Source organism: Nyctibius grandis, chromosome 1 (assembly GCF_013368605.1).
Source record: "Nyctibius grandis isolate bNycGra1 chromosome 1, bNycGra1.pri, whole genome shotgun sequence".
Taxonomy (NCBI): domain Eukaryota; kingdom Metazoa; phylum Chordata; class Aves; order Nyctibiiformes; family Nyctibiidae; genus Nyctibius; species Nyctibius grandis.
The window spans coordinates 59,604,713-59,630,763 of NC_090658.1; the positions used below are offsets into that span (position 1 = coordinate 59,604,713).

At 38.5% G+C, this 26,051-nt stretch overlaps 1 protein-coding gene across 6 annotated transcripts in view; it reads left to right on the forward strand.

Moving 5' to 3' along the window:
• The window catches only part of SCAF8 (SR-related CTD associated factor 8), a 104,735-nt gene that overhangs the window by 15,593 nt on the left and 63,091 nt on the right, over window positions 1-26,051 (forward strand). For 5 of the 6 annotated variants that reach the window (XR_011048617.1, XM_068405984.1, XM_068405974.1 and 2 more), the window contains exons 2-7: window positions 9,832-9,915; window positions 11,047-11,091; window positions 14,763-14,924; window positions 18,019-18,175; window positions 19,824-19,954; window positions 23,382-23,558. Coding sequence is in view for 5 of the 6 variants with exons in the window: in XM_068405984.1 (XP_068262085.1) it covers window positions 9,832-9,915; window positions 11,047-11,091; window positions 14,763-14,924; window positions 18,019-18,175; window positions 19,824-19,954; window positions 23,382-23,558 (756 nt within the window). In the remaining variant the exon portion in view is untranslated. Of the gene's footprint in view, window positions 1-9,831; window positions 9,916-11,046; window positions 11,092-14,762; window positions 14,925-16,942; window positions 17,001-18,018; window positions 18,176-19,823; window positions 19,955-23,381; window positions 23,559-26,051 lie in introns of those variants that run through there. The other variant, XM_068406016.1, reaches the window with a different exon arrangement.

The window sequence follows — 26,051 nt, forward strand, 5'->3', positions numbered from 1 at the left end:
TTGCAATCAAACGTATGCTACTATTAAGTGCGCTGAGTTGAAAAAATCGCTGGCACTCTTTACAGTAACTTTACTTTTGCTATGCTTTTTCTCACAGAGGAAAATAATATTATTCCCAAAAGGTCATATGGGAAGCCTGCATTTAATGTTCTTTCTAACTTGATTATTTAACGCTTGTTTTTTCAAAAACTGAGCAAACAGTTTGGAAATAGTTTCTCTTACCAGTACAGTCAGACTCCTTGTGACTTGTCTCTGATTGTGTTACACTTCCCCCCACCCCCCGTCAAATTCTGTAGAGTTTAGTCTTTGTTTTTTCTTAACACTTGTGTTCTTTGAAAGTCATTCGTTTTGTTTCTTTTAGCATCAGACTTGCAGCTTCTTTCTGTCACTCAAGTTAATTTTGTGTGTGATAATGCCATCCACCTTCAAGGAGGAAATGTCTCACCTTTAGTTTTCCAAGTAAAGTCCCATAGTTCAAGAATGGACAGTACAAAACAAAGCTTTGTATAATTTTGTAATGGATTTTTATAATTTTTTTTTTTATCCGGGTTTATCCTTTCAATTTATTCAAGTCTGTTGGTCTTACTGAAGCAGCATTCTCCCATATGTTGTGTCTGTGCTGTAGGGACTTTGCTCAGGAGAGCCTTTGTGTCAGAATGGCTCTTGGGTGAGCATGTAGCTCTTTCCAGTAGTGCTCTTTTCTGAGCAAGTATCAGGAGACTCTTTCTCCCCTCTAGATATTAGGATAGCTGGGAGATGAATATTGGTTTTATGTAGATCAGCATATTCTTTTTAGTTTCTGGTGCAAAATCAATTACTAAATGAATGGGGAAAATAAATTGATCCGACAATGTGTGAGGTGGTTTTTGAATCAGATTTTGATATGTATGTATATCATCAACTAGTGATAGATGAGCAGTGTTGGGGGATAAATTTTTACTCTCTTAGCATACATTTTAAAAAGACACTCCAAACTGTGGTGCTCACTACAGCAGTGCCTCAGATTTCAACAGCAAGTTTCTGTACTTACTGTTTTTTTGTGGGGTTCCCACGGGACAATGGTGGGAACGAGGTACTGAACGAGCTATGTCCAGGCATGTCCAGGGGGTGGTAATGGGGTGGTGATGAAGTGACCAATCATAATACAGAACAAGGGCCTTGGCTATGAGACCAACAAGCTATGGGGGAAGTTGAGGACCTTGGCTATGAGAAAAATAAGATATAGGGAAGTTGAAAAATAAGAAAGAATGCTGCACCTGCAAGATATAACTTTTTAGCATAAGCCAATCAGAACTAATATAGAGGTGTGTGAACAAAGCATACTAACCAATCATAATAGAAATGACATGTACACAGAGTGTGTACAAAAATAGAATAGTATAAATGTACCCTCAATAGAATAGTATAAATGTACCCTCAGATACGTAAATAAACGAGATCTGCTTAACGATCATATTGGTCTGCGTGCATTTACTCCGTGCCCTCTCAACATTTTTTCACGTAAGAAATGATGCAAATTCTTCCACTATGCAAGTCCTTCCAACTTTGAATTTACGAAAATGACTAGGGAAAACAGGTTTCATTGGTGGTCAGGTATCTATGAATAGTGATCAGATGCTCAACGAAATACTGATCAGTTTTTGTCTTTTTAGGCAAGTGTTTCGTATGACTTGATGTTTAACCAGAAAAGCAGGTAGATGGCTAGTGAATCGAATTAGGCAGATTTTCCTCATGACTCACAGAATCGTATGGTAGCTCAGCTGTAAAGCATGTTTTTTGAAGTTTGCATAATGGTTTGTGTGTCTGCTCCTTTGCTTTCTTCTTCTTGCTTGTATTGTAAATGTGACTAGTGTGCTTCAAAACCTCTGAAACTTCTGGTTTTGCCTGCCTCTTGAAGATTACAGCGTTTCACTTTTGACCTTCTTAAATGAACTGTATTTCTATTGTGGAAAAAATGCAGCTGCCTGATGTGATAAGGCTCAAACTTCATTTGAGTAAGTTCTTTTAAACTGAGAGCTGCATTTTATACTAGCATTCAGATAGCTAACTGTACTTTATACAGTTATTTAAAAGAGTGGGTGTGTTTCATTATGGTATCTGGGCACAGACTTAGTAAGTTGGTGATAACAGTTCAGGAGTGAGTCAGGTCCTTCCGAGGCACGCCAGAGCTGCCCTCCCAGGCTGAGGCAGTCTGGAGCCACATCCGCCAGCCTGGCTCTCACTCCCTGCTCATCTCATTTCGTGTGCTCCTCCAGTCCTATCCTTCCCAGTTGATCTCCACTACTCAGATGGTATTGACATCTGCCATCCTCTCAGTAATCCTGTTTGCAGGCTGAAGAATCCTGGCCACCTTTGTTCCTTAAAAGCTTCTCCATAGTTTTCATTATCCCTAATGATTTCATGCCAGCTTTGGAGATTAGAGGGGAGAGCAGGAATTCCAGAAGTATTGAGAGGTTAAGAGTGCCCTGTAGGTTAGTACAGTTGCCTAAATAATGTTGTGGTTCTAAAAGTCCATTTGCTGCATTTACTGCTGAGATTTTTCTGGTTTACTGTTGAGTTGATGCCTTCAAAGAAACGTCTCGTGTATCAGCACATCCCTTTCCTGAATGGCAGTAATCAGCTTCAAAGCCAGCGTCTGCTACTTCAAGTGTGCTCATGCCTAATTTGGCTACCTTTTTATTACTCCTTAGTGTCACTGATGTTCCTCTGCAGCTTTTCATAGTCTGACTTTGTCCTATCCAGAATATACATGACAGCACAGGCACAGTCCCCATCACAAGTGGGACTCTACTGGGACTTCCCTCTACTATGAGCAGAATGACTGTTTATTCAAATTGTTTGCTGGCTGTCTTTAAGGAGTTAATGGTCAAGTTATTTGTCATGCAAGGGCCTGTTTAGGAGAGCTTAGTTTCTTTGGAGCCTTTCGTGAGACATGTTTGGTAAATGTCTTTTGGTAGTCCAGATAGACTACATCAGTGATCTCTCAGTGTGGTCACTGAGTCTTTCAGAGAAGGACAGTAGACCGAGATGTGGCTTTTCCTTACAACAGTTGCATGGAATTACCTGTGTGCCCACTAATTCTTTTATTTTGAATAATTTATACAAATATTTCTGTACAAACATTGAACCTAACTGATCTGTTGTTTCCTAATTCTCCCCTTGAACCCTTGTCAGAAATTCATGTTGCTTTTCCTGTCTCTTAGAGCTACAAGATTGAGACTAAGTGAGAATTCGCGAATCACAGCTACTGTTGTTGAGTTCCATTCTAGAACTTCATTATTTTTCACATTTTGAGGTTCTTTGCCTTCTTATGTACCACTTGAGGAGGATTCTGGTATGGGAAGTCTCCACAGTTTTTCCACTGTGTGTAGATCTAAAGAGAGAAGGGGAAGATTTTTTTTCTGTAGGGCTTTAACTCCTATGAGTCTTTCTTTATGTGCTGATTGTCCTGGAGGAGTACTCTAATAGATCTGCTATTCCTCCTCACTTCTGAAAAGGGCTGATTTTTATGCTTCTTCCTGTTGGTTTCTCAAACTTGATTGCTTTATTTTTTACATGTGCATCACCAGCTAGAGCTTATGGTCACTCCCCCCCTTTGGATACCACTTCTGATTTTCTGAAATATATAATTTTACTTAAGGGAAAGTACCTGAAGTAAAATTATATGTAAATTTACTGTTTAGCCATGTTGCCATTTTTCCTAGTTTGTTTAAAGGCTTCTTTTATGTAAGGGCAAGCAGTTATCTTCTGCCAGTGAGCATGAATGCCTTACAAAAGCATGATCGGTAAATAATTATAGCAAACTATTTTGGCTAAGCATTTGTACAAAAGGAAAAAATGAGCCAGAATATAAGCACAGGTTTTAAAAACAAAAATAATATATATATATTTAACTATTTTCATATTTTATAATCCTGAATTAAATTGCAGTTATTTTGCTTTAACTGGATTTGAAGAATATCTGATTTCTTTAAATGCCTACCATCTTAAAAATCATCTGTGGTAGATGAAAAAACAAAGTTTTCATTACTAGAGAGGCAACCAAGTCTTGCTTCTCTACCCAGCTTAGCAGTAGAGCAAATGGGCTGGATGGATGGACTATTCAATGGATAAGGAGTTGGTTGGATGGCAGCATCCAGAGAGTTGCAGTTAATGGTTCAATGTCCAAACAGAGATCAGAAACAAGTGGTGTCCCACAGGGGTCCATATTGGAACCGATACTATTTAATATCTTTATTAATGACATAGAGAGTGGGATTGAGTGTGCCCTCAACACGTTTGCAGACGACACCAATCTGCGTGGTGCAGTTGGTATGCTTGAGGGAAGGGATGCCATCCAGAGGGACCCTGAAAGGCTTGAGGAGAGGGCCTGTGCGAACCGCATGAAGTTCAGCAAGGCCAAATGCAAGGTCCTCCTGCGTCTGGGCCAGGGCAATCACCAGCATCAGTACAGACTGGGTGATGAAAGGATTCAGAACAGCCCTCCGGAGAAGGACTTGGGGATATTGGTGGATGAAAAATTGGACGTGAGCCGGCAGTGTCCGCTTGCAGCTGAGAAAGCCAACTGTATCCTGGGCTGTGTCAAAAGCAGCGTGGCCAGCAGGTCGAGGGAGGTGATTCTCCGCCTCTACTCTGCTCTGGTGAGACCTCACCTGGAGTACTGTGTCCAGCTCTGGGGTCCGCAGCACAAGAAAGATACAGACCCGTTGGAGTGGATCCAGAGGAGGGCCATGAAAATGATCAGAGGGATGGAGCAGCTCTCCTATGAAGAAAGGCTGAGAGAGAGTTGAGGTTTTTCAGCCTGGAGAAGAGAAGGCTTCAGAGAGACCTTTTTGAGCCCCTTCAATACTTAAAGGGGGCTTATAAGAAAGATGACAAGAAAATTTTTACCAGGGCCTGTAGCAATAGGACAAGGGGTAACGGTTTTAAACTAAAAGTAGGTAGGTTGAGATTAGATATAAGGAAGAAATTCTTTGCAGTGTATGTGGTGAGACTGGAACAGGTTGCCCAGAGAAGTTGTGGCTGCCCCCTCCCTAGAAGTGTTCAAGATCAAGTTGGATGGGGCTTTGAGCAGCCTGCTCTGGTGAAAGGTGCCAATGGCAGGGAAAGTGGAACTAAGTGATCTTTAAAGGTCCCTTCTGACCCAAACCATTTTATGATTATAAGTGTAGTGAGATTCCTGATGGACTATTAATAAACATAATGTATAAATTTGCTAAAGATAGAGCTAAGAACATGGGTACTGTCAGTAGGTATTCAGGAGGATGTTTGTGCATGTTAGGATATTTGTATTCAGAAAAGGGGGGGTTTTTTTGGCCCTCTTCAGGTTGGATTAAACTATACTGGGGATGTCTGTGTTTTATATAGTTAAATTCTGTTTAATAATAAAAGATTGAGTTAAGAAATTTTAAGAAATTTCCCATTTCTTAATTTTCTAGGTAAAACTTGAATATTTTTTTTTTCCAAAAGCAGGTGTTACATTAAAGGTTACAAAATTGCAAGTAGGTGTTTCACACTGGGCCCTCATTTTGTCCCTTGTACAAATGCTGCTACTTTGGACTTCTGCCATGCACCGACAGACCTAAATCACTGGTTTTCCAAGTGAATGTACTTTTCAAAATGAAATATATTTACAGGAAATTAGAAGGTTCTAAAGACAAAGATGTTTTGTTTCTTGGCTTCCTGGAAGGACGATCCAGGGAACTATAGGCCTGTCAGCCTGACCTTGGTGCCAAGCAAGGTGATGGAACAGATCATCCTGAGTGCCATTACACGGCACATGCAGGACAATCGGGGCATCGGGGCCAGCCAACATGGATTCATGAAAGGCAGGTCCTGCTCGATCAACCTGGTCTCCTTCTATGACCAAGTGACCCGCTTAGTAGATGAGGGCAGGGCTGTGGATGTAGCCTATCTAGACTTCAGTAAGGCATTTGACACTGTCTCCCACAGCATCCTCCTGGACAAACTGGCTGCCCGGGGCTTGGATGGGTGGACTCTTCAATGGGTTGAAAACTGGCTGGATGGCCGAGCCCAGAGAGTGGTGGTGAATGGGGCAAAGTCCAACTGGCGGCCGGTCACTAGCGGTGTTCCCCAGGGCTCAGTTCTGGGGCCGGTGCTGTTCAATATCTTTATAGATGATCTAGATGTAGGGATTGAGTGCACCCTCAGCAAATTTGCAGATGACACCAAGCTGGGTGGGAATGTTGATCTGCTGGAGGGTAGGGCCCTACAGAGGGATCTGGACAGGTTAGATAGATGGGCCGAGACCAACGGCATGAGGTTCAACAAGAACAAGTGCCGGGTCTTACACTTTGGCCACAACAACCCCCTGCAGCGCTACAGGCTGGGGGAAGAGTGGTTAGAAAGCGGCCCGGCGGAAAGAGACCTGGGGGTGCTGATCGACAGCCGGCTAAACATGAGCCAGCAGTGTGCCCAGGTGGCCAAGAAGGCCAATGGCATCCTGGCCTCTATTAGGAATAGTGTAGCCAGCCGGTCTAGGGAAGTGATCGTCCCTCTGTACTCGGCACTGGTGAGGCCGCATCTTGAGTACTGTGTCCAGTTCTGGGCCCCGCACTTCAAGAAAGATGTTGAGGTGTTGGAGCGAGTCCAGAGGCGGGCGACCAAGCTGGTGAAGGGTCTGGAGAGTCTGACCTATGAGGAACGGCTGAGGGAGCTGGGGTTGTTTAGCCTGGAGAAGAGGAGGCTCAGAGGTGACCTTATTGCCGTCTACAACTACCTGAAGGGAGGTTGTAGTAAAGGGGGAGTTGGCCTCTTCTCCCGGGCAACTAGCGATAGGACAAGAGGACACAGCCTCAAGCTTCACCAAGGGAGGTTCAGGTTGGACATTAGGAAGCATTTCTTTTCAGAAAAGGTCATTAGACATTGGAATGGGCTGCCCAGGGAGGTGGTGGAGTCACCATCTCTGGATTAAGAAAAGACTGGACATGGCACTTAGTGCCATGATCTAGTTGACAGGGTGGTGTCAGGGCAATGGTTGGACTCGATGATCCCAGAGGTCTCTTCCAACCTCATTGATTCTGTGATTCTTTCAGGTACTAAAATTGGGATTTGTGTTTTCCTTAAAACCTGGAAGAAGTGTATCCATTGTCCAAAAAGCCTATCTCTGCGGAGGTATGCTCTTAATTTTGCTGTTTCTTTTGGTTCATTTTTTTTCTTTTTCTAGCTTGAATTATCTGTCCTTAAGCATAATGCTAAATTTGATGCTCTGCTACCTGAAATAATGAGATGCTAGCAGCAACCCATGTTACCCTGTTGGTTTTTGGCATATTCCGGATGTGTGGTACTAAGATACGTGACTGCACACAGTTGATGCTTCAGAATCAGTTGTGTGCAACTCTTCTGTGTTTCCCAGCACTGTGTTGTAGCTTTCTTGATGCTTTGAAGTGCCCCGTACCCTTTTTTTTCCCTGATCATTTCAAAGCTGTTGGACTGGTCAGGTGTGGTCCCAGTATATCTATGTGAGTCAGCGGTTCTGCCTCCTTATAGCTGTGTATGTCATAGGTGAAGGAGCTAGTGTTCCTGTCTCTTCTGGGCTGTTTTGGTGTTGGCAAGGTGGCTTATTGAATCTAGGCTGATTTCATATTTGTCATATTTGCTCACGTATCTCTGAATTGCTTTTACTAGTATTGAGAGTATGGCTTTGAGAATGCTGGCCAGGAATACCCAAACTGACTGTGCTAAGCCGCTGCCTGAATAGAAACAAAGTGTTTCTGGCATTGTAGTGGCCCCAAAAGTAGTTTAGCTGTAGTTGCACATCATCCAGCCAAGCCAGTAGCCAGGATGAGTGCCCCACAGTCTGGTAAACCGTCTGTGAGTAACTGGAAATTGGGCACTGAACTATGAGTATAAAACAGAGAAGAAACTGATTGGAGACTCTTGATTTTCTGCCTCTTTTCTCCCTTTCCACCATGGTGGTGAAGAGCATTTATGTATTTGAATTCTAGAAGCATATTGCTTTTCGTTGTATAAGAAGCATGTAAATAAGTCACAGTATTTTGCAACAGCAATTAGCATTAGTGAGAAGTAGTAAGAGTTGTTTTAAAAGTGGATATCTAGCTGTGAACTGGTTATAATTTCACTGTTTTAATGGAAATGCTTTCAAGGTGAGAAGACACATACTTATGCTTGGACAAACCAATTTTTTCAGCTTGTCTTTTGACAGCTATACAAAATTTTAGTTAAAAGTTTTTTTGACAGGAAAGGATAGAAAAAAAGCATCTCGTGCTTGCAGGGAGAAGAAATCCTTCTCCCTGCAGAATATCTACTTGTTAGTTTCAGAGCGATGAATTATTATAACCAACTTGGGGAGCATGACCTACATTTAAGATTTGTCTAATCCTTTCTGCTGTGTCACCTTTTTTACTGTTACATTTTACTTTGTTAAATGTAAACAATTCTGAATTCTGTTTTCTGAGCTATTGGTTTGCCAAGAATTCAATGAATCTTAGGAAGTTAAAGATACTGTTAATATCTGTATGGTTATTAATCTAGTTCAATATATTGCATTGGTCAGGGTGTGTAGTAGGAGAGGAGAGGGGTCTTTTCGCTTTATTTCTGTTTCAGTGACCATTTTGTGGAAAAACTCCCGTTCTTCCTGTCTTTAGGAAAGAAACGAAAAATTGTCTATGGATGGTCATTCCCATTATCAGGGCTCTATATTGGAGCTAATGTGCTTCTAAAAACGTGTGTTGTAAACAAAAACACCATGTAAGTTAAGTCAAGAATATCCTTAAAACTGGTTTGGCGTTTTGTACCTGGTCTTTTTATGTACAAAAGCAGCAAATACTAGGCAGTACCTTGTCTGTTAACACCTAGGTTTGAAGGAGAAAAGAACAGCATTTTGTTCAAAGCCATGTGTTGTGAATAATCAGAGATTTTCACAGCAAATAAATAGCCTTGGACGATGGAGTCCTGACTCAGTGGGAAGGAAGGAGTTGTTTCTAATTACCACCTATCAGTCATAGCTATGAAGTTAGTTCATGTACAGTTCTCGCTATGTAGCAGACTTTTGATGAGTATCTGTCGTGCTGGATTGCTTCTGCTAGGAGATGTATATACTAGTAAACGGAATAGAGTTATTGCTGCATCCTGGGAGAAGCTTGTTGCAAAACTCTGCTACCTGTGTATTGTGGCTGTTCTGGTGGTTAGGTATTAATGAAGTTGCAAAGCTATGTTTAAAATTGAGAACCCAGCTGGATTTTTGCTTAAGCATTTGTAATACTTCTGAGATGTTATTTCTCCCAGTTAACGCAGTGAGTGAAGGAAGTCTGTACTTTTTCCAAATCTGCTGTTTTAAGTGGCAGAATTGCTACATGCTCATTCTCACTGGGCTGGATTTTTTTTGTTTAATGGAAAATAAAAAAGATTTGATTCAGCAGGCATATGATGATGAATATCGTAAGTACAGTTAAGCTTCTGTTATGCTTCCATAAAGGTAGTCAAGTATATTATTTTTTTTGCCCTAGAAAGAAAGACTTAATGAGAGCTACCATATCTGCATACCGTATGTATTTCCTTTGTAACTTCACCCGAAGGTGTCTGATGTATTTAGTACTAGTAAAACTAGGTATATGGTGACTATTGCAAAGAAAAACCTGTTATCGTTTACGCATTTTGGACCTTACATTACATTTTATTGGGCCTTTTTATTTTTTCTTAAGTGGGGATGCCTTTTCTGGTGTAATATATACTTAAAATCCAATGAAAATTAAAAGTGGCATTTTCTTGTGGAAAAATAGTGTATTTTTATACTGCTTACAACTGCAGAATATATTTCTGATAACTGTTGTTTGGTTTTTTTTTTGGCAGTTGTACTCGCTGAATGATTATAAGCCACCCATTTCTAAAGCTAAAATGACACAGATCACCAAAGCAGCAATCAAGGCTATAAAGGTAAGAAATTGGCTAACTTCTTTTGACTTCCTTTCTGTTTCTCATCTGTGTCAAAGTAACTGAATAGCTTAAAGAACTTGCTTCAGAACTTTCCACCTCCCTTGTTGTGTGTACAATTTCCAAGTTATGATCAAATTGATAGTGATGGGATTTTCAGGAGTGAAGCAGAAGGCTTAATTTGTTGTATGACTTTCATTTGCTGGTTGTCATGTGTGAGAAAGAATTACACCAATTTGACTCTTCAATCAGATCTGAAAGACAGGGGGTTTTTTCCTCCGTTTAAAAAGGAAACACTGACATTGCCTGAGAACAGATGAATAAGTATAAAAGTACAATTCCCCTTCCCCCTGACCCCCCCCCAAAAAAAAGAAAAGTAAGATATGTATGCCACTGGATCAATACAATTGTTTAAGTTTTATTTAATTTTTATAAATTCCTAGCATACCTTTTCATGGGTATTGTTCATAGATTTTATTTTTTAAGTTGCTTGGATACAAATTGTTCTTAAGTTTTAGCATTAGTACACTAATTAAAGACTTTTCTTGCCACAAAGTGAAACCAATTGCCAAAGAGCAACAGAACAGCAGAAAACAGCACTCCACTCTTATTTCAATATCAACATTTAATTGTGTACAGCAGTTATTGAGATGATATAGAGCCATTGTGATGATATGTGAGATTAAAAAAAAGGCCCATTTTAAAAGTATTCAGCAGATGTTGTAAGTCTTCCTCTATTCATGTTTTTAGGTTATTGAAGTGAACACTTGGAAAACAAATGAAATACAGAGAACTGCTGTGCTTAGTAACATAAAGCTAACATCTTCAGTCATGTACAATGAAATAACTGTTTTTGGAGGAACAATTATATTATTCTCTTAGTTCTAACTAAACAAGTACACATTAAAAATTTCCAGTGGAAAATACCTTCAAAAGGCAAGAAAAAGCGAGATTAGCTTTTTTATATGCTGTTAAATGTTCTAAGGAAGACAGCATACTCAGCTGTAGGTACTGGATTGCTGGTTAATCAACCAAAGTTCCTAATTCTGGTTTTACTGTCAATATTGCTTGACTTGAACAAGTATATGCATTTTCAGATTTTCTTCTCTATTGAAATATTATTTTATTTTTCAGTTCTACAAGCACGTTGTACAGAGTGTTGAGAAATTCATTCAGAAGGTAAGTCAGTCATGGGTGTTTCGTCTTAGCACTGAGAAAAATTTCCTCATTTTGGATTACAGAGTATTGAAGACCTTCAGGTTTTGGGTACGCATATGGATTGCTATTCTTATCACACGTTAGTTTTAGTCACATTCAATTTCTGCTAGTAATCAGTAGCTGATGGTAACCCGTGATGCAGAAGGACAAATACTTTGTCCTCATTTTGTGGTTATGATATACTTTGATCTGAAAGACTGAGGATACTGTCTTAAAACTACTTCTATATTTATTCATTTAGTGTTGAAAGATGCTGTCAGTGTAGCCCCTGTGAACAGCTAAAAGCAAAAGAATTGACAGTGGTTTGGTGAGTGACAGTTGCTTTTCCTTTTCATCCAGATTTTCCCATAGATTTTAAAGCTGAAGGGAAGATGACCATTCAGCCTCATCTTTTGTGTATCAGAAGTAGCATTTCAGTTCGTGGTTCCTCCTAGTAATTTAAAACAAAAAATATTTATATGGCTAGACTGGAAGGACTTTTGGGGAAAATACAGTATTAATTTAAAGATTCTGAATAACAAAGAATTTTATTGCATTTTGTTTTCTTGCAACAGTTAACTATTCTTGGGTAAAACTGCATTTTACCTCCAATTGGGAATGCATGGATTCCAATTTGTGAGGCTTTCCTCCTTGTCTGCATTCTACCTGATTGTTCAGTTGATCATTTTGGTACTGAATTTTTTCTCCTTTTGTAAGTAGGAGTAAATTATGATCAAATGGACTTCTTATTTTGACAAACGAGCTAGAGAAATTAGTCTATTAATGTTGCAATGTTGGATGCAATTTTTTCTTCTGTTGTCCATTTTACAAAGCAGTCTATATGGCTCTGTGTCAGTAACCTGTCTTCCTCATTACATTTTATTCCTTGGTGCTCAGTATATGCTGCAGTGCCAACCAAGTTGGGCGGGACTGTTGATCTCCGTGAGGGCAGGAATGCTCTGCAGAGGGGTCTCGACAGGCTGGATTGATGGGCTGAGGCCAACCGTATGAGGTTCAACAAGGCCAAGAGTCAGGTCCTGCACTTGGGTCACAACAACCCCATGCAACGCTACAGGCTTGGGTAAGAGTGGCTGGAAAGATGCCTGGTGGTAAAGGACCTGGGGATGTTGATCGATGGCCAGCTGAATATGAGCCAGCAGTGTGCCCAGGTGGCCAAGAAGGCCAACAGCATCCTGGCTTGTATCAGAAATGGTGTGGCCAGCAGGACTAGGGAAGTGATTGTCCCCCTGTACTCGGCACTGGTGAAGAGTGTGTTCAGTTTTGGGCCCATCACTACAACAGAGACATTGAGGTGCTGGAGAGAGTCCAAAGAAGGGCAACGAAGCTGGTGAAAGGTGTAGAATGCAAGTCTTATGAGGAGCGGCTGAGGGAACTGGAGTTGTTTAGTGTGGAGAAAAGGAGGCTGAGGGGAGACCTTACCGCTCTCTGCAAGGAGGTTGTAGTGAGGCGGGTGTTGATACCTTCTCACAGATAACAAGCAATAGGATGAGAAGAAATGGCCTCAGGTTACGCCAGGGGAGGTTTAGATTGGGTATCAGGAACAATTTCTTCACCGAAAGGGTTGTCAGGCATTGGAACAGGCTGCCCAGGGAAATGGTGGAGTCACCATCCATTGAGGTATTTAGAACACGTGTAGGTGTGGTGCTTAGGGACATGGTTTAGTGGTGGACTTGGCAGTGCTGGGTTAACGGTTGGACTTGATGATCTTAAGGGTCTCTTCCAGCCAAAACGATTCTATGATTCTGTGACTTCAGGTTAAAGCTCAAGACTGCTGAATCTTCTGTTAAAATCTGCCATAGACTTGTCCAGAGTGACGTTAGTGTCATCTTAATTAATTTACTGTTGATTCTTTAGTATTTCAGTGTTTTCTTTCTTCAAAATTAATCTCATGAGGTTACTGAAACTTCAGGTGAAATAATTGCCCGTGACATTCTTTGTTTTGTGACACTTAACTCTCTGTTCTATTGTCATTTCGGTTGACTGTTTTATTCTCTGGCAAAATGTCATTTCAGGGGTCAAATGACCACATTTCATATATAAGGATATTGCACTGTGAGAGCAAGACCTTAATAATTTCTTCGAGTAAATAAAATTATCTTACTGCTTGGACTCACTCAGAAAATAAGTGAATATTTTTTGTATAAAAGCTGTCTCATCTGAGATTAGGGATACGCAGGCTCACTGCCCCAGTTGTAATTCTTTTTCTTTCTTTAATTATTTACTTGTATTTTATTGTATTTTATTTTTTATCATCTGTATTATTATCATCTTTTGCTTTCTGTATGTGCCATGTTTTTAAATACTCCACCGATTTGCTGAATTTTCTTATTAAGTATGTGTGGGTTTTATTCATTTGAGTATTGTGAAAAGTGGTATACCTGTCTGTTCTGTATGCCAATACTCTTTTTTGGTCATAATTTAGCTAAAATGTCAGTAGCTACAATACAGTGAGTCTCTGAAGACAGTGTGTTATATCCAATTAGATTTTAATTTTGTAAGTTTAATAATGCAAATTTATTGTTAAAAGGATGCCATGCATTCTTAAAAATAAAGAATGCCAACTTAAATACACTGACCCATGTTTAGAGTCTAAGTAAATGCTTTATCAAGGTTGCAAATGTTAGCAAATCAGCACTTGTCAAAACAGGAGGTTTGTATCTAGGCTATAATAATATTAATAGTCTGAAGACTTTGATATTGTATTAGAGATTATGAATTTAGTGTGTTGCATAATATGTTTATAGACCACCTGGACCAGAGAGGGAATGGGTGTACTTTCCTGTGTTTTCCGTAGTACCTTGTGTGATAAGTGTGTACTACCCATATTCATGAAGTGAATCCATGTCATAGTATATGCTGGTGATGATTTTATTATATTTTTGTACCACTTTTCATTCTGTCTTAAAAATAGTTGCAGTAGTCTGGTGCAATTACTTTGGAATTAAAGGACAAAAATTGTAGCTTTAGTTGTTAAGTAATTAAAATTACTTAAGCAATTAGTATTATAGTTAGCAGACATGCTTTAGGAATACCATGCTGTTTGTAAAGTATGCAAGTTTTCCAGAGTTCTGAAATAAGTAGCACTGGTATATTCTCAACCAAACAGATGTCCACATAAATATGTTTTTGTGCTGGCAGGAGGAGGATATACAACGCACTAATTACAATGCTGTAAAATAAAGTAAATATATGTTAGCTTTAATGTTGACTTTGATCATGAAGAAGGACAAAAATATTTTGAATTATATTTACAGCTAGTCCCAATGTACTGTTAAGAATTTGGTCATGCTTTATGCTGTTCTCTTAAAATAGATGTGTGCATTTAAAAAGGATATGTGGTGCGTGTGATTATTTTTAATAGCTAGATTCTAAAAAATTAATCTTTTTAGTGGTAGGAAATTGATTTTAAATCATTTCCATGTTTGCAGAATACATATAGATGTGATAATTTGAACATTAAAGGTTAGCTGTTTTTGAGAGTTTCATTTTTCAGGACAATTTATTAAATAGAGAACATTTTAGTAATACTTCGACCCATTTAAAAATTAGAGATGACTGTTCATATTTAGTGTGCCATTAATGATTTTTGTTATTTTTCACATATGCCTATTTTAAATTATCATTCTTTGTAGTGCAAACCAGAATACAAGGTACCTGGTCTGTATGTCATTGACTCCATTGTGAGACAGTCCCGGCATCAGTTTGGACAAGAAAAGGATGTATTTGCTCCAAGATTCAGCAATAACATCATCAGCACTTTCCAGAACTTGTACCGTTGTCCTGGGGATGACAAGGTAAACCACTTACAGATTTTTCTAATTAAAACAATCTTTAGTATGTTATCTATAAAGAATAAAGATTTTGATCTCACTTTCTGGTTGCTAGAGTGGACCTAATGATAGACTTATGCTTTTATATGTATTTCTTTAATTTCGCTTGTCTGAGTGTAGGGATGAGGGAAGACACATCCAATTAGATTAATTAAACTTTTTGAAAGGTTTTTCGGGAAGACTGTATGGATTTGAGTTAATGTATTTTGATGAGAAAAAATTAAGTGGGCAGCTGGTAGGACAGGGAATTGTAGTCAGACTTTTATTGTCTTCTTCCCCTCATCAGTGAGAAAATCAGCAAGCAGGTTTTGTATAGTGTCAAGGAATAAATATCTTTCTTGGTAGCAGTATCTTGAGTACAAGCTAGTGTGTTTTGGACTGAAGGAGCAATAGAAAAACAGCGAAGTATCTTAAAAGTTATCTTTCCTTTGATACTGAGTCAGCCAACGGCTGAATAAGGCCTAACTTGAATAGTTTGACCAAATAGTTCAGCTGTTCGCTTTGACCACAGTAGTCAAGATCACTATCAAGTTATCTTTAGAATAGGTTGGCTGGAAATAGCAGAGTGCAGGCAGTTTAACTTCCTTCATATTTATCACTGATCTTACAATAGCTAGAGTTTCTTCTTATTGAATTGAAAAATTACAAAAAGATGGGAAATACTAAGGGCTTTATCTCCACATAAATTTGTGTAATAGAGTCATTAAGTGAAGTAGTAAGTGAGGCAGGACACTGCAGGAAGAGAAAGACAAGTTATTCTTCGAATAGTCACATGCATTCCTACAGCTGTGTTTTTCAACCAAAGATCTGAAACCCCAAGACATCCATGGAAGATGACTAAGGCAAGTTCAGCCGTTGCAAGCCTACTGTAGTTGTCTTAGGATTCCTGCCTTTTTAGAGAACTTAAGACCTCTGCAGGAAAATATGTTGGGTTCTGCAAATTTCCAGTGGTTAGAAAAACTCTGCTGTGGAGTCTGTCTGCTCTTCTGCAACTGAGTTCTGAGGTGCTGCTGAACAGGTTAAGTTAAATAACATTTTGCCAGTCTGGTTTTAGGTTATCTGCATGATCAACTTGTGCTGCTTCTGTTCCACAGTGTTTTACATATGTATAGGCATGATAGTTAACTTACATTTTTCTTCATTTAGTTGTATTCTTTAAGCAGTATAAGTTCGTTTTGTATAATCATTTAGCTTACTGTTCTGGGAAATATACTAACACAGAGCCCGACTTGTTGAAGGAGAGCTGGCACAAGGATGGGTGCAAGTATTCTGTCTGTGGCTTTAAAAAATATATAGTAAATTTATTGTAGGGTAAGAAATAGTGCCACTTATCCTGTGATATTTCAATGCATGGCAACGAAGGTATCACATTAGAGGTGTTTAATGTGAAGAGGGATAGTAAAACATAGTCTGTTTATGGTCTGTAAAGCTCTTATCAGGTTCATTTCTAGGATATTTTTCACCTCAGTTGGGGAAAATGTATTTTGCAGTCTGAGGTCTTGCTGCTGTGTTGCATATGGATTCAGTATTATAGGAAAGTCTTTGTGCCGTGAAAGTGGTTGCCATGTATCTGACCCAGCAAAAAATTGTGCTGTCAGAAATACCAAGATATGTACCTGTTTTCTAGCATTTTGATGTTTAATCTGATTAAAAGTCATAAGGGAGAAACACAACAGTTCTCTTCATATGAGCAACTGTGGGTTTTGTTTGGTTTTTAGATGAAGCAGAAGTAAGGTAGCATTTCATTTGAAGTAACAAAAAAACCCCACCGCTGATTGCTTTGTCTGGCTCAGCTGTGGAAAAATGCAAGGGAGAGATAGATGGTGAGGCACAGAAATAGTTTTATATTCCTGTTCTGCATAGAAAAGGGAAGTTAGAGCCTCTGATGGACTTGTCAAGGACTGCCTTATAAAACAAACTTTCGAAGAAGAAAGGCTTGCAGATGGTAATGCTGAATGGAACCATTCAGAGATTGCTTTAAAGAAACTCTAAATTACATCTTCCATGCAGTGAAAATTCATCACTTCTCTCTCTGTTAAAGTTAAGTATCCTCTTGGAGTTCTGGGCAAACGGACTTTTTCTTTGGTTTAAACACTATGGTTAAGTACTCTATGTTCATGTTTCACAGAATTTAAATAATTAAAGCATCTTCGTGACAGTACACCCAAGATCCTATGAAGAACTTTCTGCTCTTTATAATACAGCTAACTTCTGTTTTTTTCCCAAATAAGCAAGGTATCTTTTTCTGTCACATATATTTCTATTCAGCTTTACAAAATAAAGCAAAATCTTGCCTTTCAGTAGAAGTGAAGTTTGGAAAGGAAAGCGTTTGGGAGCAGATCAAAACAGTGGAATAGAAAAGAAATAGAAATGCGAACTGAACTATGAGTTACATCTAACGGAATTGTATGAAGTCTTAATTTTGATTTTTTCCTTCTGTGATCTGCATTTTTTAATATTACTATGTAATTTCAATAGACAGGAAATTGTATTCCTGTTTAAACTTTTGAATTCCTCACTTCATCAAGAGAGCTTGCAAAATATTGAGCTACTTTCCTAATAAAAGTATTTAGCAGTTTTACTAGTATGTGCCCCTTTTTCAGTGGACATAAGTAATTTTGGTTCATAGGTAAATCAGAATTGCATTCATGTATGTTGACTGTAAAAGTTTAGGAGACTGATAATTCGTTGTTTTAATTATTAGTAATGCTTTAAAATCCTTCCTTAAAATAATTTTCCTTCCATACTGTCTTTCAAGAGTAAAGGTACAAAAAAGCCAGATGCATTTGGTTTTTTTTAATATATTTCATCTTCTGTTGAGAGAAGATTGTCGCTATGTGCATAGTGTCTTTACTCTTGCCTAGGGTCAGCCTCAGGTTCATAGCTTAGACATCCTTGGTGTGACCCAGTATAACAGTTCTTAAGGTCCTTACTGTTGGTAAACCTAAAGGTACTTAATTCTAGACAGATTGACATTGCTGGTTAAGAATTCTGTAATTGATAATAACAAGAAAGATAAGCATGACTCTGGTCTTTTGTTATCCTTCCTTCATTTTAGAGTAAAATTGTTAGAGTGCTAAATTTATGGCAGAAGAATAATGTGTTCAAGAGCGAAATTATTCAGCCTCTCTTGGATATGGCAGCAGGAATTCCTCCTCCAGTTGTGACCCCTGTCTTGCCCAGCACTACAGCTGCTATGAGCAACAATACACCAGGTAAACAAAACCAGATTAAAATCACACTTTGAATCAAAACACTTGTGTCAGCTTTGGTATGTTGGCTGTTAACACGCTGAAAAATCTCACTGATTTCCTTCAGACAAATCAGATGAATGCTGGAAAGAAATATATTATAGCCAGCACCTAGATCAGGGAAACAGCAAAAGGAAGAGGCAGCCCATTGTGTTTACTTTCCAACTGTATATTACAAATATATTCAGACTGAGTAACAGTGCAATAAGACCTAGTTTTGCACTCGAAAGTCAAAACAGTCGATCACTGAGAGAGTTAAAAACCCAACACAGCACTTAATACAGTCTTTGTTAATTAATGGTGCCACAGTTGAGAGAAACAAAAGAGAATACATCAGTATCTTTTTGCTATCCGTAGGGTTGAGCTTGCTGGATAATGTTAGACAGTGCTCCTTTAGTTTTGCTGGCCAACAGGCAATGATTTCAAGGGGAAAAAACACATTGACAATATAAGCTGCAGTCTGTGACATACTTCTCTCTTCCTCAAGTCTGAAGTATGTGGGCCAGAAATCATGCTGGAGAATCGCGTGGGTGAAAAACTGCTCATGGCGTGTGTCCCAAGTTACCAAACGCTGACATTATTATGCACGCAGACTTGATCCTTTTGTGCTATAAGCACCTTCCTTATGTAGGTAGATGGTGGGGAACTGGCTTTTCAACTCTTTTCGCTTTGTGGAGATTTTTTCATTCAAGGTTGGGATGTATGAGAAATTTTACATATAGGAATTGTTTTTTGGCACATACGGACCTGCTTTTGTCACGCACCTTTTGCTGATCCCATGCGGAAAAGCAGTGAGGTGGACAAATCCACCTTATTTTTCATTGGTATCTGTAAATATGTGAAAGTTCCAGCTCTTGGATTGGACTTACTGCATCTTCTAGCTCAATATTTTTTACTTTCATTAGCTTGATTACTTTAAATTGTTGAAATGATAGGTTTACTCTAATGCTTTTTTAAATTCTGATGCAAGTTGTCTTTTAAAACAGTAACCTAGTCATTTACTTTTAGTGTTCATCAGCATATCTCTACTTATGAGCTAAAAGCCAGGAGTATTTTCAGGGATGGAGGATTCTCCTGGATTATGGCATGAAACTAATTATCAGATTTCTGATTTAGTCTCGGTATTGCTCTTGAGAAACAAGGATAAAATGAGCAATCCTCATGAATCCAGCTGCTACAGGTTGAAATTTTTAGTAGAATCCTTAAGGCTCCTCCTGGGGATAAAGTGCAAGTCCAGTAAACACCAGACTAACAGACATTTGAGTAGATTGCTAACAATTATCATTTGGTATCTATTGTTTCCACTAAATGGTTTGGATTATTGTGTGAAACCTATTTATTTTACATTCATCAGTGTTTCTGTTAGTAGTCCCAATAGGTCAATAGCAGAAAGAGCTGTGAACTACACCTACACAAAGTAATCCTGCCACTTGAGGAATGTTGATGTGAGTCTGTTATTTCTGTGTGCTCAATGTGTATGTCAGAAAAATGGTTTCAATTGATGATAATACAGTGCCTTCTCAGTATTTAATAACAGCAGGGGTTTTTTTGTTCTTTGTTTCTAAGTCTGTATGTTAAAATATTTTGACATATTGGATTTTCTCTTTTTTAGGAACACCTGTGACTCCAGTTACTCCAGCCAACGTGGTGCAGAGTTTACCTGATCCTTGGGTATCTCAGATTGCTAATACAGATACCCTTGCTGCTGTTGCACAGATTTTACAGAGTCCTCAAGGCCAACAGGTAAATATTTTGTAGACAGTTACACTGTACACTGTTTGATACTTTGTGTCTTAAAGGTACACTTAAGGAATACCTCTTCTGTAAGTATCTCTGAGTTTTGTGTCCAGTATCCATTTTAACTATTCCATGAGGCTGTTCATCACAATTAAGTTCCAGGTGAACTTCCTGTACCTTTTGTAACCAACCCTATTTGTTCCTTAGAAGTATCACAGAACGTGACTTCAGATAGGATGGTCTGTAATATGTGCTTTTCTTCTCTATATAGTATTGCAGCTGACTAAATTAAGAGCAGCATTAAGATTTCACAGATATAAGCATAAAATAGAATGCCAGTTTAAGCATATTTCTCTGCTGGATACCCAAGAAGCTAAACATTGAACAGAATTATGTAATGGGAATGTACTCATTCTGGAAGTGCATTGTGTGTTGATTCTTTATCTTTCCATCAGCTAAATATAGGTTTTATTTTGCAGCATTCAAAAATAAGGTCTTAGAAGTGACAGTGTTACTCAGTTTCTAAATGCTCAACTCCAAAAAAGTGGCTCAATGCGCAGCATGCATTGAACTGCTTGTCCTCTTAACCTGCAGCCACACAAGTTGAGCGCATACAATCGGCTTTCTGTAAAAATGTAGATCATCATTTTTCAGTTTGTACTAGAACCCTGGCACCAGCGTAACTTTGGCATTATGATTTTTATTTAGACTGAGGAATAGGATGTTTTACCTGCTGGGACTAAACAAAAATCCCGTGCATATGAATGAGCAGCAGTCACCAGTGAACTGTTACGAAGCACTGATGCTGACAATAACAACAACTTTAAATAGTGAGATTATTTTACAGTGTTCAGCTAGGCAGGGTTGCCTATAATTGTTCATAAGTCAAGTGTAGGGAGTATTTTCATCTGATTATACTGAAAGAAATTGATGGGTCATTGAAAAGCAGAGCAAAATGAGTTTGTGGGATACTTTGTGAACTCTGGAGGAAAGATAGTGGAATAGCTCTTAAACCAGGAAGGGGTTTGAAGTAAGAATGGGAAATACATGGTAAATCAGTAAGGTGATTTTAAAGATTACTACCTAGAGAGTATTCTGGGAAAAAAATAAAAAGGATAAAGTGAAAGCAAAATATTATGAAGATGAGAAGGGAATTAGAGTTTTAAAGACAGCAGTTCACAAAGAAGTAACATTTGGACATTTAGCTCAAATGGTAAAATGAGGGAGAGGCAAAAGATGGTGTTAAGCAGAAGTGTGGAGACAGACTAGGCACACAATAAATATGTACATGCAGATCTCTAGGATTGGTAGATGAACTGCAACATTTACTTCCATCCTGTCCATCTCTTTTCTTCCTGTTCTCCAAACCCCTCCACACCCCACCCCCCCCCAAGCTCCAAAGTCCTTGATTTCATCTTAAGATTGTGTTTTATGGGTTAGACTGCATGCAGGTAAATCGAGAGTCTAGACATAGGAGCGGGCAGAGTAAGAAAGATGTGATCAACAAGAATGTAAAAACAGGTAGAACGGTGACCACCCAGGATTTTCCCACTTTAGGGCTTCCATCTCTGCTTCTTCAGTTTGATTCCTTCCTACTCAGCGCAGTGCACAAGGTGGACCACCAGTATTTGCTCATCTTTTGTGGATTGGGCAAGAAGGCAGAGGGGAGCTCTTCAGCTTTGCCTGGTGCAGTAAATGGTGAAAGCTCTTGGTGAGGTAGAACAGTATTTGAAGCATTTTCAGAGGCTCTGCTGTATAAGGAATCTGTATAACTTTTTAAAGAACAGGAAGAGTTGTTTCACATTATCAGAAGGTAACTCTAAAACAGTCTTGAAAAAGGATCATACATTTTTGATGTGTTGTGGAAAAGAAGATCAACCTAATCAGCTTATGCAGAGCTTCTAGTGAGCCCTAGTCGGAAGGGAGGGATTGAACCCTATAAGAGTTTAGTGGTGAACCCCATGGGGAGGTAGAATATGAACGTAAAGGTGATCAGAGACTTATGTCAGCATAGTTTGAACTGTCTGGTTTTGCTCAACTTTTTTCCCAGAAATACCCAAAGGTAACACTCCAGGGGTTTACCTCATGGAAGGTCAAAGAACAGCTTCCTCTAATTCCGTCGTACTTTAGGAGGGCTTCTTTCCATAGGGATAATATTTTTTCCTTTTGTGTTAAGGTAAATCTGTACAATTTTGTGGGAGCATCTCTATTCAACAGATGAATAGATCTGCACATGAAAAAGCCTTTTATTTCCTCATTGGGACAGCTGCTTTTAAAAAATTATATGCAAAGAGGACATTGGAGTAAGGAAATCAAGATACACCAGGCGATTGGACTGTACATTTGTTCTAAAAAACCTACGGAAGATAGTATTTTTTTCTTTATTTTCCTCCTCTAAATAGGAAGGAAGAGACTCTTAGGGTATCCTGATATACTCTGATGAAATGTCTTAGGTCCATTCACTACACTTCTGAAAGTTCCTTCTCTGATAATAGTTAATACTCATTCAAGTATAATCCTAGACCTCTCCTGGGTTGCGAGTGGAGTTGTTTAAACAAACAAGCCACGCCAACCACCACACCACCCCCCAAAACTATTTTTAAATAATATTTGAAACACCCAACACCATTTTTAAATAGTATATTTTAACATCTGTCTTTTGCATCACCCATACTTTGTTTTTACTGTAACATACTTTGTTACTGTGCGTCTGTTGCCCCAGAGCTGTTGCTTCTGGTTCAACAATGCACGTAAGCAATTTTTATCCTAAGATAGTGCTATACAGAGCCCAGTGTCTGCGCCATTGCAGGAAGTCAAATTATATTCCCAGTTCCTGGTTAATTTGCTTTTATGTTTTGTTAACGTAGCAAGGATATTGCATTCTGTCAGCGCAAACCTGAGTTTCAGTGTGAGATTTTCCTTGTGACTAATCCAGACACACTGGTGCAAGCTCTTGATATGGACATATTGCATCAGCTTAAAGTGGAGCTTGCAACAGCGCAGTTATTTTCTCTACACAAATGTTACAGCATACAGATTTTCCTAATATAGGTGGGCCCTTAGGAAGCTGGAGTAGGCTAACAGATTTTTTTCAGGTCAGAAGGAATCAAACTGGAAAAACAGAAGAGGGGGAGCCCTAGAAAGCAGGAAATCCTGAGTGGTGACTGGTCATCCTGCAACCTGTCAGAGCAAGTTAGGAGGAAGAAGCATCTGCATGTCTTATCAGCCACAGAAAACAAATTAGCCAGTAAGTGGGAACAAAATTTGCCATAAATGAAAACAAATTAAGATGAAATATTACCCACAAGTTAGATGATACTGCATTCCTGAGGTTTTTTTTTCTCCTAATTGGAAGGGGAAGAGACTAGTTTGTTTTTTGCTTTTAAAAAAAAAATTTTCTTCTTTAATGCATTTGTCATCTTTTCTCTTTTAGCTTCAGCAGTTGATACAGACACTGCAGATACAGCAGCAGAAACCTCAGCCTTCACTACTTCAAGCCCTGGATGCTGGTCTTGTTGTTCAGTTACAGGCCCTCACAGCACAACTTACAGCTGCAGCTGCTGCTGCTAACACACTTAATCCGCTGGAACAGAGCGTCTCTTTTAATAAGGTAGAAGTAGAATAATAGAAGTTTGAAGAAATATTTATTGGTAAAATATATGTAAGTGAAAGAGTTGTCTTTTGGATTTTATGGTTGGACTTTAGAGATTTTAAAAATACATGAACGTACTATAAAGTGCTCTATCTTGAAAATTTTAAAAAACTGTCTAGAGAGAGTAGTATAAATGAAAATATTAGTTTTAGATGAGTTTAGAGCTAAATGGCACTTCATAGAATATCTGGAGTTTGAAGGGACCCATAAGGGTCATTGAGTATGAAGACTGATTTCATTTAGCAAAGTTAAGCCATTGTTACATGATGTTCTTCACCCTTTTTAACACAGCGGTGATAATTGAGCATGTCTTGTATTTCCCCTTCCTGTGATGACAGTCTGAGGTGGGAAATTACTTCCTACAAGGTAATGAAAAGGAAACATGCAGAAATTTATATACACTGTTTTCCCAGAAGAGTAAAACATGATTGGACTTGTAATTTTCTTACATTATAAATACCAAGAAAACTTCTGATCTTAGGCACAAAGTGATAGTAAGTGAAGAAATAAGTTTATGACTCTAGTTAAACTGGATGTCAAAATGTAAAAAACAAACAAACCCTGTAGGTAAAGAAACTGTGTGTGTGTTGCAACATATGTGCCTATCTTAAAAAATAAATACAGAATGCAGGAATTTAAGATGACTAATATAGTTGAATGTCAGGTAGCAATAACCATTCTGGCAATTACAGTAGTAGTAGTATACTATCAGTAGAATAGAAAAGGAAGAACTTCTGCTCAAAGATGAATAAATAAATAAATCGTGTTCCATTATCTTTGGAAGAAACAGCTTGTGAGTAGATAATCTGTGTAGGATTGTCCTGGAGTGAATAAATAAGAAGAATAAGGAAATCAGAGAAGCAAAAAACCTTTTTTTTTCCCTAAACCAGGACACCCAGATAATTTCTTTTTCAGGCAATTAGCTGCTCAGAACTTGACAAGTGCTGAGTTTAAAGTTTTAGGACAATTTATCTTACATTTGTAGAATTTGTTCAGCTAAACTCTAATCTCTGAAATAATAGAGAGTTGTCATTGCTAATGAAAGTAATGCAGCTGTAAAAATAAGTCAGGAAAAAAATGGCTTGTGCTCATGCTGTATCACAGCTGTAACCATCAACTCAAGTAGGGTATAATCACAGGGAATGAATGCATCAGTTAATAGGAACTGCCTTAATATTTAGATGCAGAAAGTAATTAAGAATATGGCATTGTATTGCGGTTTATTCCGCAGTCTTCAATTCCAGCATTTGTATGGGTAGGTGTACTTGCAGGTGTGACTGTCTTGAATGTTGGACAACTTAAATGGAGCAAATTGAAGGAATTAGCATTCTGATGGGATGTTTATATACCTCGAGTGAGTTCAGCCTGGTGCTCTTTTAGTTAGTTTATGCTGGTGTTAGAATTCAGGAGTCTTGCCATGAAAGTTGTCAGCAGGGTGAATGTATGTGATTGTGATTTCTGGGACTTTGAAGGTAAGTGTTGTGAAATGTATTCTTGCGGCAGTATGATAATTTACAAGCTTTCAGTAGGTATATAGGGTTGATTTGTTCTTGTAACATGGTGTTTATAGTATGTGATCTGTATCTCAGTTCTGCATTATAGAAGTAGTGTTAGATTATAATACATCTCAAATTCCTTGTTCAGTGTTCTATAGCATCTCTATGAATGAACTGATAATGTATGCCTTGTTAGTCCATTGAGACTTTTAGTCAAAGGTTATTTAGACTGCTTTGCAGAAATAGGATGTTGTTTTAGAATGTCCTCTTTTTGGTTGTTCGTTTGTTTTTAATATAACGTTGGCACTACCCTACTTACTTTCTCCTTATTCTGAGGTTTGACGATTTCTGAATCTAGGCAATATGGAAGAGTACATATTAATATATATGTATTAATGGAAAATATTATTTTTGCAATGATAAGTTTTGGGGATAATACTTTTCCGTGCTTTTTTTTCCTTGCTCTTAACACCAATATCGTCTACCACCTGAATCCCATTTCTCAGTAGCTGAAGACTATGCGTCATTGTTAAAGAAAATTGGCAGAGTCCGGGTCTCTAGGTTTGCTGGTTTTATTAACAACTCAGAGTTGGACTACCACCGCAGTGAATGGTACCTGACTCAAATTCACTATCGGTTTATATAGAAACTAATAATCAATTACATCATAAACATTTCATAAGCTTCTGTTAATAATCCACTAACTATTTCAATTCCTCTTTCTTCCTTCATCAAGAGTCCACAAAAGTCCATTCTTTTCCATTGTTTAGCTGATCTTTATGTTCTGGTTCCGCTCCGACTCCGGTTGACACCCCGTTCCTCGATGTTCTTGCTGTGATCAGCGTCCCGTCCTGATCCAGGTTGATCAGAGTCCAGTTCCCACCGTCAGTGTCTCCTAAACATTCAACCTTAAAAACAACTGAAGTTATGTTTAAAACCTTATCTATACTAATTT